This window comes from Somniosus microcephalus, chromosome 8 (genome assembly GCF_052327205.1).
Source record: "Somniosus microcephalus isolate GS21.2 chromosome 8, FLI_Smic_1.0, whole genome shotgun sequence".
NCBI lineage: Eukaryota > Metazoa > Chordata > Chondrichthyes > Squaliformes > Somniosidae > Somniosus > Somniosus microcephalus.
This window is the reverse complement of record NC_140994.1, coordinates 3,129,901-3,142,764: the sequence shown is the minus strand read 5'-3', so window position 1 is coordinate 3,142,764 and position 12,864 is coordinate 3,129,901. Positions and strand designations below refer to the sequence as shown.

General features: G+C 53.8%; 1 protein-coding gene across 1 annotated transcript; it reads left to right on the top strand.

The window, feature by feature from the left end:
* The first annotated feature begins 1,168 nt into the window (after nt 1-1,168).
* Nucleotides 1,169-11,543, top strand: LOC147113250 (inositol 1,4,5-trisphosphate receptor-interacting protein). The gene is given in 3 exon segments (XM_085994138.1): nt 1,169-1,691; nt 9,494-11,191; nt 11,193-11,543. Coding segments are annotated over 2 exon segments (1,785 nt in total). The 5' UTR covers nt 1,169-1,691; nt 9,494-9,505; the 3' UTR covers nt 11,292-11,543.
* The last annotated feature ends 1,321 nt before the right edge of the window (nt 11,544-12,864 follow it).

Here is a 12,864-nt window from a genome sequence, read left to right as displayed (position 1 = left end):
AGTTCCACAGACACGGTCTCTCACTGGGGTACAGTTCCACAGACACGGACTCTCACTGGGGTACAGTTCCACAGACACAGATTCTCACTGGGGTACGGGTTCCACAGACACTGACTCTCACTGGAGTACGGGTTCCACAGACACTGACTCTCACTGGAGTACGGGTTCCACAGACACGGACTCTCACTGGGGTACAGTTCCACAGACACGGATTCTCACTGGGTTACGGGTTCCACCGACACTGACTGGGGTGCAATGGCTCTGGTCTGTTCGATCTACCTGCCACTCTTAATCTTCCCCTCCAGCTGATGAGCCGGCATCTCCGAACCAGACCCAGTCTGAGGGTAAAATATCGGCAATGGAATAATAGGAACGTAGATTTCGGATATCCGTGGGGTTCTTTTTGTCTTTTCACTGGCGTTGATCTTGGAGTGATCGGAATGCTGTGGAGCACTGATCTGGACTCTGTCGGGTCCCCACCCTGACAGGAGAGGTTTTCAACAACAGCAACTTGCATTTATATAGCGCCTTTAACTTAGTAAAATGTCCCAAGGTGCTACACAGGAGCGATTATCAAACAAAATTTGACACCGAGCCACATAAGGAGATATTAGGACAGGTGACCAAAAGCTTGGTCAAAGAGGTTGGTTTTAAGGAGCATCTTAGAGGAGAGAGAGGCGGAGAGGTTTAGGGAGGGAATTCCAGAGCTCGGGGCCCAGACAGCTGAAGGCACGGCCGCCAATGGTGGAGCGATTAAAATCGGGGAAGCGCAAGAGGCCAATATTGGAAGAGCGCAGAGATCTCGGGGGGGTTGTGGGGCTGGAGGGGGTTATAGAGACAGGGAGGGCCGAGGCCATGGAGGGATTTGAAAACAAGGATGAGAATTTTAAAGTCCAGGTGTTGCCGGACTGGGAGCCAATGTAGGTCAGCGAGCACGGGGGGGGCGGGGTGATAGGCGAACGGGACTCAGTACGAGTTAGGACACGGGCAGCCGAGTTTTGGATGACCTCAAGTTTATGTAGGGTAGAATGTGGGAGGCCAGCCAGGAGTGTGTTGGAATAGTCGAGTCTGGAGGTAACAAAGGCATGGGTGAGGGTTTCCGCAGCGGATGAGCTGAGGCAGGGGCGGAGACGGGCGATGTTACTGAGGTGGAAGTAGGCGGTCTTAGTTATGCTGCGGATATGTGGTCGGAAGTTCAGCTCAGGGTCAAATAGGACACCAAAGTTAGGAAAGGGCGACTCCCCACCCTGACTGGAGGGGCCGCACCCTCAGCATCGAACCCACTGCAAATCCCACCAATTCCTTTCTTTGAAACCACTTTTGCCCCAAATGGCGGGCTGGAGCTGAGGCAGGGAGCTCTGTGCCTTTAAGGAGCGAGTCTCCCCAGAGGTCATGGCACATGTATGGCTCTTGCTCGCTCTCTCTCTCGTCTTATTTGGAAGAAAAATGACTTTAGTGAGCAGCAGAACGGCAGGAAATGAGTAAGAGGGGGTGAGAATCAACTGCGAGTGGAGAAAGAGGAAGGGACTGAACGACTGACGAGAGACAAACAAGTGATCAGAACCAGACGGGCACAGGTCGGTCTGTGGCCCCCCGCCGCCAGCCCCTCTTACAGGGGCTCCCGTGAATCGGGATTCCGATCGTGGGCTCGCCGATAGTGCCTGAGGTTTGGAGCGCGGGGCTGGCCGGAGGTGAGCGACTCTGGTTCCTGTCTGTCTCTCCCCCTCGCAGAGACCGGCAGCGCTTTGGGTTTGAGTTCCTCCTCAGGCTCCCACAGACTCGCTTTTATTTTCTCTGTGTTGTTTTCTTGTGTCTCTCCCCCCCGCTGAGAGTTTTAAAGGAAAGTCTGAGTCGCCACTCAGTGAGAGCTGTCACTCAACCATGAGGTTCGAGCGTGTGACGGAGGGGGGGGGGAGATTTAAGGTGGGCCGCAGAGAGGAAGGGTTTTGAAGGTGGTCTCGGGCTGAGCCTTGTTTAAAGGAGCAGTTTTAGGAGAAATAACAACAGGAAATGCTGGAAAAACTCAGCAGGCCCGGCAACATCCGTGGAGAGAAAATAGAGTCAACGTTTCGGGTCAAAACCCTTTCTCAAAAGCAGTTTGAGGAGAATTTGAATGAGAGGTCCTGGCAGGATAGAAATGAACAGGCGACAGGAACGCTTGGGATTAGTTGCTGTGTGTGGTGTGTGCTCGCTTGTTTGTACATGAGCGGATGAGTGTGCGTGTGTTGTGTGTGTGTGGGGACTGTGTAACACAACAACTACTTGTATTTATACAGCACCTTTAACGTCCCAAGGCGCTGCACGGGAGGATTATAAAACAAACATTGGACACCGAGCCACATAAAGAGATATTAGGACAGGTGACCAAAAGCTTGGTCAAAGAGGGAGGTTTTAAGGAGCATCTTAAAGGAGGACAGAGAGGTGGAGAGGTTTAGAAACATAGAAACATAGAAGATAGGAGCAGGAGTAGGCCATTCGGCCCCTCAAGCCTGCTCCGCCATTCAATGCGATCATGGCTGATCATCCAAATTCAGTACCCTGTCCCTGCCTTCTCCCCATATCCCTTGATCCCTTTAGCCTTAAGAAATATATCCAACTCCTTCTTGAATATTTTTAATGAATTGGCCTCTACTGCCTTCTGTGGTAGAGAATTCCACAGGTTCACCACTCTCTGGGTGAAGAAATTCCTCCTCATCTCTGTCCTAAATGGCTTACCCCTTATCCTTAGACTGTGACCCCTGGTTCTGGACTCCCCTGCCATCGAGAACATCCTTCCTGCATCTAGTATGTCTAGTCCTGTTAGTATTTTATAAGTTTCAATGAGATCCCCTCTCATTCTTCTAAACTCCAGCAAGTATAAGCCCAATTGACCCAATCTCTCCTCATATGTCATTCCTGCCATCCCAGGTATCAGTCTGGTGAATCTTCGCTGCACTCCCTCCATGGCAAGAACATCCTTCCTCAGATAAGGCGACCAAAACTGCACACAATACTCAAGATGTGGTCTCACCAAGGCCCTGTACAACTGCAATAAAACATCCTTGTTCCTGTACTCGAATCCTCTCACTATGAAGGCCAACATACCATTTGCCTTCTTAACCGCCTGCTGCACCTGCATACTTACCTTCAGCGACTGGTGTACAAGGACACCCAGGTCTCGTTGCACTTCCCCTTCTCCCAATCTATTGCCATTCAGATAATAATCTGCCTTCCTGTTTTAGGGAGGGAATTCCAGCGCTCGGGGCCCAGGCGGCTGAAAGCCCGACCACCGATGGTAGGGTGATGTGGGAGGTGCTTGAACCCATAACCCTCTGACTCTGAGGCGAGAATGCTACCACTGACCCACAGCTGACGCACTATGGCCGAACGGGACTTGGTGCGAGTTAGGACACGGGCATCAGAGTTTTGGATAGGTTCAAATTTACGGAGGGTGAAGGATGGGAGGCGGGCCAGGTTGGAATAGTCGAGTCTGGCGGTAACGGACGAGGGTTTCAGCAGCAGATGAGCTGAGGCGGGGTCGGAGTCAGGCGATGTTACTGAGGTGGAAGTTGGCGGTCTTGGTGAAGGGGAGAACGGGGTCGCAATGTCAGCTCGGGGTCAAATAGTGAACGGTCTGGTTCAACTCTGTGTCTACTCACTGATTCGGTGCTGTTATTCTCCCATACTAATACATTTCCTCTTCCTCTGTTGGCTATCTCTCTATCTCCTTCTCTCGTCACTTCTACATTCCAGTCCCCCTCAGCCCAAACTCCACGGCACCATGAACTCACTCCTCTGGAATCTGACACGTGTGTACTGCGTTCCTATTTTTAATTCTCTAGCCTGTTCCATTTAATACCAGGGTTGGCAGTGCAACGCTTCGGCCTCCTATTCCCCTTTCTTTGCCTGTCTTCAGTCTCCCCCTCCCGAGCTCTGGGATGGCTGGGCCATTTGTGAGTGCTAACCTGCGGGGATTGATGCAGTAACCTAACCCCGCAGCCTACAGCCACTGTCTCAGGCTGCTAGCTGACGTGGGACCTCACGGGATTGTTTGTTTGGGACCTGTGCCAGCCCAGCCATTCCAGAGTTTGCGGGAGGGGGACTGAACCCCACATCCCATCAGGGCGAGGAGAGATCATCCCCTCTGGGTTTGCTTTGGTGGAACGTCCCGGAGGTGGAGGTGCCAGTGTCGGCCCGACTTCCCCCAATCAGTTTCCGCCCAGGCTGCTCTCCATCTGCTTTTCGTTCTTTTTTTACAAGTGCCGATCATCTGTGAGTAATGCTGGCACTGGGAGGCTCAGGTCGCAGTGATTCACTCAACAACACTGACCATTCCTTACATACCAGAGAGAAAACAGCTGCCGGCCAACCACCAGCCCAGGCTGAAGGCCGCGCTCCACAAAGGCGGGAAGATAGACATGGCCGGACAAGAAAAGATCCAGGGTCCCTCTCGTTCACCGTCTGCCATCCTGGCAGACGTGTGATAACGATGATGGAGTTGTTGACCAATCACAGCGATCAATCTCTATCAATGAGTCCACAACAGACCCAGACACGAGGTGAGGAAAACTCCCAGTGGGGGAGAGCTTTGGGAACCAGAGGTCCACAGTCACCTGTTCCTCCCGAGCACGCCACACTCACCACACACCATGGGTTGGATTTTGATACTGGAGGCGTGTAGGAGGCGGGACTACAACTTTCAGGGTTGTAGTCCCGCCTCCATCGAGTTGTGGCCAACCCACGCGATGTTTACTTGATTGACCTTGTTGAGCCTGCCCAGCGGGCTCAGCAGGCCAATTAAGGGCCACCCGGCAACAGGTGACGTCACAGATTGACATTTCATCTGTCAAGAGCTTTTGACAGATGAAATATCAGCGTTTCACAGCTCTTTGAAGCTGTCAAACACTGACAATCTGTACTCTAAGTTACTTTTGACAGCTCGCGGCCATTCTGCTTTCTGTGCCGGTGAGATGAGGGACTCCCGAGACCTGAAGGAAGGAAGGCTGTAAAGGTAAGTAAAACTTCTTTAAACACTTTACACACACCAAACACACTTACCTCTTCACTCATGCACCCATCACTCACCTGAACACCGGACATCTTGAACCCTCCAAGCCCTTCAGCCCGACGGCCCGCCTCGCTAACTTGGCGTGGTTTGGAGCCGTCGGGAATCCCACACTTCAGGAATAAAAATAGGGATTAGGCTAAAAACTGCCTGTTAACAGGCAGTTAATTGGCACTAATCCCCTTCCCGCCTCGGGGAGGCGGCTCCCAGCACAGGTCGGGTATCCGCCTCCTTTGAAACTGGCACGGAGGCGGGTTGGGGGCGGGATGGGTTCGTGCCCCCCGATTTCGAGATTTTAACCCTGCACACGCCTCCAATCCCGCCTCCACGGCCCAATGAAAATCCTGCCCCATGTCTCCAATTACTCAGAAACTGGAGCACAAAATGTTATTTTCTGGAAGAAATCTATCGAAGTTGCACTTTGAATCGACACTGCTTCCATTGTCTCCCTAGCGAGCCTGATCCACAGTGACCACACGCTCATTGAAATATTGTTTCCACAGACGGGGTCTGGATGCCCGCCTGTTTCATTTGAGAATCGTTTGTCTGAGCTGTGAATCTGGACGGTATCTTTGAAGAGGCCCCTACACCCAGCACATTGTGGAACCGTGGCTGCGAGGTTCGATTCACACCCCTTGCGCCTGTGGGCACAGGAAGAACGAGAGTTGTATGTAGACGATGGCTGGTGATGAGTCAGCCCAGGCTGCAGTGGACTGGGGACGACAACAGGCGCAAGAGGTTAACATCTCCAGTCACTGCAACAAAGCAGGCCGTACTGAGCCCACACAGCCAACTGGCTCAGCACATCCGGAGCTACAAGGAATCACAAGAGAAACTGGGGCTATTCAACCTTGAAAGGAGGTGACTGAGGGGGAACATTACAGAGTATACAGGCTAGTGAGCAACAGAGAGGGAAATACCGAGTGGGTAAATAGTTGAAAAAGAAAAATATAAAGGGTTTGGAGGAATGGGACTAAGGGGAGAGCTTATGTAGAGAGCCAATACAGGCACGATGGGCTGAATGGCCTCCTTGTGATTCCATTCCTTCAGCTGCCTGGGCCCTAGCCTCTGGAATTCCCTCCCTAAACCTCTTTGCCTCTCTCTCCTCCTTTAAGACACTCCTTAACCAAGCTTTTGGTCCTAATATCTCCTTACGAGGCTCACTGTCAGAGTTTGTTTGATAATCGTTCCTGTGACGAGCCTTGGGACGATTATTACATTAAAGGTGCTGTATATATACAAGTTGTAGCAGAACATTACTTCAAATTAAGCCTTGACCGTAACTGAAGGGTCTGAAATCGAGAAGAGCGGCTACACACGGAGTGTAACCCACCGTGGGAGTGGGGGTGGAGGGGAAAGCTTGATGACATTATTGGGAGGCGGACGAGCTTTTCTCCGTAAGGAACCACACATCCTGGTCACAGAGACCCTCCTCTTCCTATCGTGCGACTCCACATCAACTGACAGCGCTGAGGGGAACCTCCTGACCAGAGGCTTCACCTCAGTCACATGTCAGTAATCTCTGGACGGAATTTTAGAAAATTTATTTTCAAATAGGCCCTTCGTACTTACTGCTGAGAAGGAAACCAGCTGACAAAGATAGAATAGAATCACCGTGTTATTATCAGAAGCTAATAATAAAATGTTGCTGCTTTAGTGAAACCCCCTCCTTCCCTCCCTGAGGGAGCGCCGCACTGTCGGAGGGGCAGTACTGAGGGAGCGCCGCACTGTCAGAAGGGCAGTACTGAGGGAGTGCTGCACTGTCAGAAGGGCAGTACTGAGGGAGTGCCGCACTGTCAGAAGGGCAGTACTGAGGGAGCGCCGCACTGTCGGAGGAGCAGCACTGAGGGAGTGCCGCACTGTTGGAAGGGCAGTACTGAGGGAGCACTGCACTGTCGGAGGGGCAGTACTGAGGGAGTGCTGCACTGTCAGAGGGGCAGTATTGAGGGAGCACCACACTGTCGGAGGGGCAGTGCTGAGGGTGCGCCGCACTGTCGGAGGGGCAGTACTGAGGGAGTGCTGCACTGTTGGAGGGGCAGTACTGAGGGAGCGCTGCACTGTCGGAAGGGCAGTACTGAGGGAGCACTGCACTGTCGGAGGGGCAGTACTGAGGGTGCGCCGCAGTGTCGGAGGGGCAGTATTGAGGGAGCGCCGCACTGTCGGAGGGGCAGTACTGAGGGTGCGCCGCACTGTCGGAGGGGCAGTACTGAGGGTGCGCCGCACTGTCGGACGGGCAGTACTGAGGGAGCACCACACTGTCGGAGGGCAGTACTGAGGGAGTGCCATATTGTCGGGGGGCAGTACTGAGGGAGTGCCATATTGTCGGAGAGGCAATACTGAGGGAGCGCTGCACTGTCGGAGGGGCAGTACTGAGGGAGTGCCGCACTGTCTGAGGTGCCGTCTTTCTGATGAGACATTAAACCGAGGCCTCGTCTGCTCTCTCAGGTGGATGTAAATGATCCCATGGCACTATTTCGAAGAAGAGCAAGGGAGTTTTCCCCGGTGTCTTGGGGCCAATATTTATCCCTTAACCAACATCACTAAAATAGATGATCTAGTCATTATCACATTGCTGTGTGGGATCTTTCTGTGTGTAGATTGGTTGCTGCGTTTCCCACAATACACCAGTGACTACACTTCAACACAGCTTTTGGAGAAGTTGGGGCTGTGAAAGGCGCTATATAAATGAAGATTTCTTTTTACCAGGAAGGCAGAAGGCGAAGTGGAGCGATCTTGATCTTTTTTTGTCTAGCAATTACTGTGTTTCCCGGCTTTAACCCTGAGGAACTGTGTGCGAGGGAGCAGAGAGCGGAGAGAGAGAGAGAGACAGAGAGAGAAGAGGAGAGAGAGCAGAGTGAGAGAGAGAGCGAGAGAGAGAGACAGAGAGAGCAGAGAGAGAGACAGAGAGAAAGAGCGAGAGAGAGGGCGAGAGAGAGAGAGAGAGACAGACAGAGCGAGAGAGAGGGCGAGAGAGAGAGAGAGAGAGAGAGACAGACAGAGAGCAGAGAGAGAGAGCGACAGAGAGCAGAGAGAGAGAGAGAGAGAGAGACAGAGAGAGCGAGAGAGAGGGCGAGAGAGAGAGAGAGACAGACAGAGCGAGAGAGAGGGCGAGAGAGAGCGAGAGAGAGAGAGACAGACAGAGAGCAGAGAGAGAGAGCGACAGAGAGCAGAGAGAGAGAGAGAGAGACAGAGAGAGCGAGAGAGAGGGCGAGAGAGAGAGAGAGAGACAGACAGAGAGAGCAGAGAGAGAGAGAGACAGAGCGAGAGAGAGAGACAGAGAGAGAGGGCGAGAGAGAGAGACAGAGAGAGAGAGCTGATGTCTATCTTCAGTGTCTGGTGATTCAGGGGCTGATGTTTCTTCCTGAAGCCCTTCGTGAATTCTGCTTGATACAAACTACCGCACTAAAGAGCTGAGAGTGATCAGGTGTCGGCGTAGTAACATGCTGGGATTGTTCAGAATTGGGGCGGGGAGGGAGTTGGAGGGTCGGATTATTCCTGCTGGAAAGACTGGCCTTGATGTGTGCGACACCATTTCCGTCCATCCCCTCAATCACTGGAGATCACAACAATCCCTGTCTGGCCTGCAGCCTCCATCCTCGCTCCTCCCTGCCCGTGCCCCCTCTCTCTCTCTATCTCACCCACGCTGTTATGGTCAGCGCTCATCTCAACTTTTCTCCCTCGAACCTCAGCCACAAAAATCCCCATCCGTCCAGCACATTCTCCCTCCCCCTGCACCCTCACTGTGCTGAAACCCAGACCCATCTCACACTCCAACTCATGCAGACCCAGGACCTCAAACCTGTGGAACTGGATAAATACTTGAAAAGGCAATAAATTGGAGGGCTATGAGGAAGGGGCGGGGGAGGGGGAAGTGTGTGGGACTAATTGGATACCTCTTTCAAAGAGCCCGCACCGGCACAAGGGACCCTGTGTTTAAGCTCGTGTTTGACCATGTGTTTTGTCCTGTGTTTGGTCCTGTGTTTGGCTCTGTGTTTGACCCTGCATTTGGACCTGCGTTTGGTTGTGTGTTTGGTCCTGAGTTTCGTCCTGAGTTTCGTCCTGTGTTTGACCCTGTGTTTGGCCCTGTGTTTGACCCTGTGTTTGGTCCTGTGTTTGGCCCTGCGTTTGGCCCTGTGTTTGTGCCTACATTTGGCGCCGCGTTTTGGTACTGCGTTTGGTTGTGTGTTTGGTCCTGTGTTTGGTACTGAGTTTGGTACTGCATTTGGTCCTGCGTTTGGTCCTGTGTTTGGTACTGCATTTGGTTGTGTGTTTGGTCCTGTGTTTGGTACTGCGTTTGGTCGTGTGTTTGACCCTGCGTTTGGTACTGAGTTTGGTCCTGCGTTTGGTCCTGTGTTTTGGGGATGTTTCTTTTTCCCGTGGATTTTCCATCTGTGGCTTTGTATTTTCGGAGTTGATTCTCACGTTGCCTTTTGTCTTGTCCCTCCACAGATTTGGGCAGCCATGCCGGTCGGGATCTTTGCCGTGTGTCTGCTCGTGGCCGCGTCTGTCATCGATCACCCGTTCACCTTCCAGCAGGCCAGCCGGAGCGTGGAGCAGGAGCGGGAGCGGGAGACCCTGAGCAGGATGAAGGAGCGGGAGGAACAGCTGCGAGCTGAGATGCTGCTGCTGGAGAAGGAATTCGCCGAGTCGTTGTCAGCGGGATCGGGGTCGGGGTCAGGGTCGGGCGGGGAGCCGGCGAGGGAGGAGGAGCACGGCTGGAACCTGTGGAGCACCCTGTCCATCGCGGCCTTCCTGCTGCTGGAGCTCTGGAGGCAGGATGCAGACCCCCGATCCTTGCAGGAGTTGATCAGCGAGGATGAAGACTCAGACGCCCTCGGAGACTCGACATGGTCCATGGCGCTCCCAGACCACCAGACGCTGGCCAGGTTCTACGAGAGGTGTGTGAGGGTGCCGGGTAACGAGTTGTCCAGGACCCAGGAGCTGGTGGAGGGCTGCGCCGACGATTTACTGGAGGCTCTACGGAGCGTGTGCAACCGGGATCTGGACATGGAGGTGGAGGAATGCATCGGCATCGGGAGTCTGTACGAGAATTGGAGAGTGGAGAAGCCCCTGGTGTGCGACCTGATTGTGCCCTTCACTCCCCCCGAGCCTTACTGTTTCAGAGCCGACCTGATGGGATCGGGGGCAGGTGTCTGCCCGGGCGAGCAGGGCTACGGGAGGATCCGCGTCCTCAATCCAAACGAGGACTCATCCTCCTGCCTCTGTGGCAGGACCCACTTGGGGGAGGACATGTTGTGTCTGGTGCACAGCCAGCAGCTCGCGGGGAGCAAGCCGGATGGGTCGGAGCAGAAAGTGGAGTTGCTGTGGTCCGCCACCGCGCCCTATTTGGCCAAGGCTCAGGTGATCAGGTGGTTCCAGAAGGCCCTGACCAAAGCCTGGGCCAAGATCTCACACAAGTACGACTTTGAGCTCTCCTTTCACGATCTGGACAGGCCGGGAGCCCTGAAGATAAGGCTTCGCTCCGGGAAGACCGTGCTCTTCAACATCTCGCCCGTGGTGGAGTTTGAAAGCTCTGATGTTTATTTCATGCCCGTTTTCTCCAGCGATGCCCAGCCAGGCTCCGCCCAGTCGAATGACATGTCCTGGCCCTTGACCTTCGCCGTGTATGAGAAGCGGTTTCTCAGGTCGATGGCGAAGAAGCTTCCGGAGAGCTCGTGCCACCTGGTGTGCCTGCAGATTGTCTCCTTCCTCCACCAGAAGCAGTGTAACCTGTCGGGGCCGAGCGGTCTCACCCAGTATCACCTCAAGACGGTCCTGCTGCACCTGTTGGCTAGCCGGGCCCCGGCCGACTGGCACCAGTCCTGTCTCCAGCTCCGCCTGCGGGAGTTCCTCAGGTTCCTGGAGAAGGTTCTGCTGGAGAAACGTCTCAATCACTTCATCATCGGCAACAGTGCCACCCTGCCCGACTTTGACATCCCCGCCGTCTTCCGCTCGGCCGAGCCTCTCAACCTCTTCCGCGTCTTCGTCACGCACCGCGCGCTGTACCGACGGGCGCGAGGGACCTTGGCGGAGATGCTGAAGAATGCGGCCGTCCTGATTCGGGAGTACAGTCTGGGGCGTCCCAGCGAAGACGGGGTCCGAGCAAGGCGCAATGCAGCAGTGGTGGAACCGAGCGAGGCCCAGCGGTCAGGACTTACACACAGTCCCTCTTCATCACTCGATACGAGGAGCTGCTTCAGCCCAGACTGAGCCAAGGCCAAATACACAGGGCGGCACCAAACCGTAGGGATTGCACTGGAGACACAACTGGAGGGACTCGGAGTGCCTGATCGTCCCTTACAGCACTGGGGCCCTTTCCCCATTGAGGCTCGGATCGGAATCCAGGCCGGACTCCTGAGAGGGAACTTCCTGCTCTGTACCGGGGAAAGAGCCATGAGTGGGGAGACTGTGAGCCCCACGGTCCAGAGCACAGCACTGACTGTAAGTCGGCATCAGTTGGCAATCGCACTCAGAGTGCTGGAAATAAAAGTTCATACTGTGCATTCAGGCACTTTTCTGAGCTTGGAGTTAAGGTATCTTGTCAAAACAGTGTAGGGGGAGCTTTACTCTGTATCTAACCCGTGCTGTACCTGCCCTGGGAGTGTTTGATGGGACAGTGTAGAGGGAGCTTCACTCTGTATCTAACCCGTGCTGTACCTGCCCCGGGAGTGTTTGATGGGACAGTGTAGAGGGAGCTTTACTCTGTATCTAACCCGTGCTGTACCTGCCCTGGGAGTGTTTGATGGGACAGTGTAGAGGGAGATTTACACTGTATCTAACCCCGTGCCATACCTGCCCTGGGAGTGTTTGATGGGACAGAGTAGAGGGAGCTTTACTCTGTATCTAACCCATGCTGTACCTGCCCTGGGAGTGTTTGATGGGACAGTGTAGAGAGCGCTTTACTCTGTATCTAACCCGTGCTGTACCTGCCCTGGGAGTGTTTGATGGGACAGTGTAGAGGGAGCTTTACTCTGTATCCAACCCGTGCTGTAGCCGCCCTGGGAGTGTTTGATGGGACAGTGTAGAGGGAGCTTTACTCTGTATCTAACCCGTGCCGTACCTGCCCTGGGAGTGTTTGATGGGACAGTGTAGAGGGAGCTTTACTCTGTATCTAACCCGTGCTGTACCTGCCCTGGGAGTGTTTGATGGGGCAGTTTAGAGGGAGCTTTACTCTGTATCTAACCCGTGCTGTACCTGCCCTGGGAGTGTTTGATGGGACAGTGTAGAGGGAGCTTTACTCTGTATCTAACCCGTGCTGTACCTGCCCTGGGAGTGTTTGATGGGACAGTGTAGAGGGAGCTTTACTCTGTATCTAACCCGTGCCGCACCTGCCCTGGGAGTGTTTGATGGGACAGTGTAGAGGGAGCTTTACTCTGTATCTAACCCGTGCTGTACCTGCCCTGGGAGTGTTTGATTGGACAGTGTAGAGGGAGCGTTACTCTGTATCTAACCCTGTGCTGTACCTGCCCTGGGAGTGTTTGATGGGACAGTGTAGAGGGAGCTTTACTCTGTATCTAACCCTGTGCTGTACCTGCCCTGGGAGTGTTTCATGGGACAGTGTAGAGGGAGCGTTACTCTGTATCTAACCCATGCTGTACCTGCCCTGGGAGTATTTGATGGGGCAGTGTAGAGGGAGCTTTACTCTGTATCTAACCCGTGCTGTACCTGTCCTGGGAGTGTTTGATGGGACAGTGTAGAGGGAGCTTTACTCTGTATCTAACCCGTGCTGTACCTGCCCTGGGAGTGTTTGATGGGACAATGTAGAGGGAGCTTTACTCTGTATCTAACTCGTGCTGTACCTGCCCTGGGAGTGTTTGATG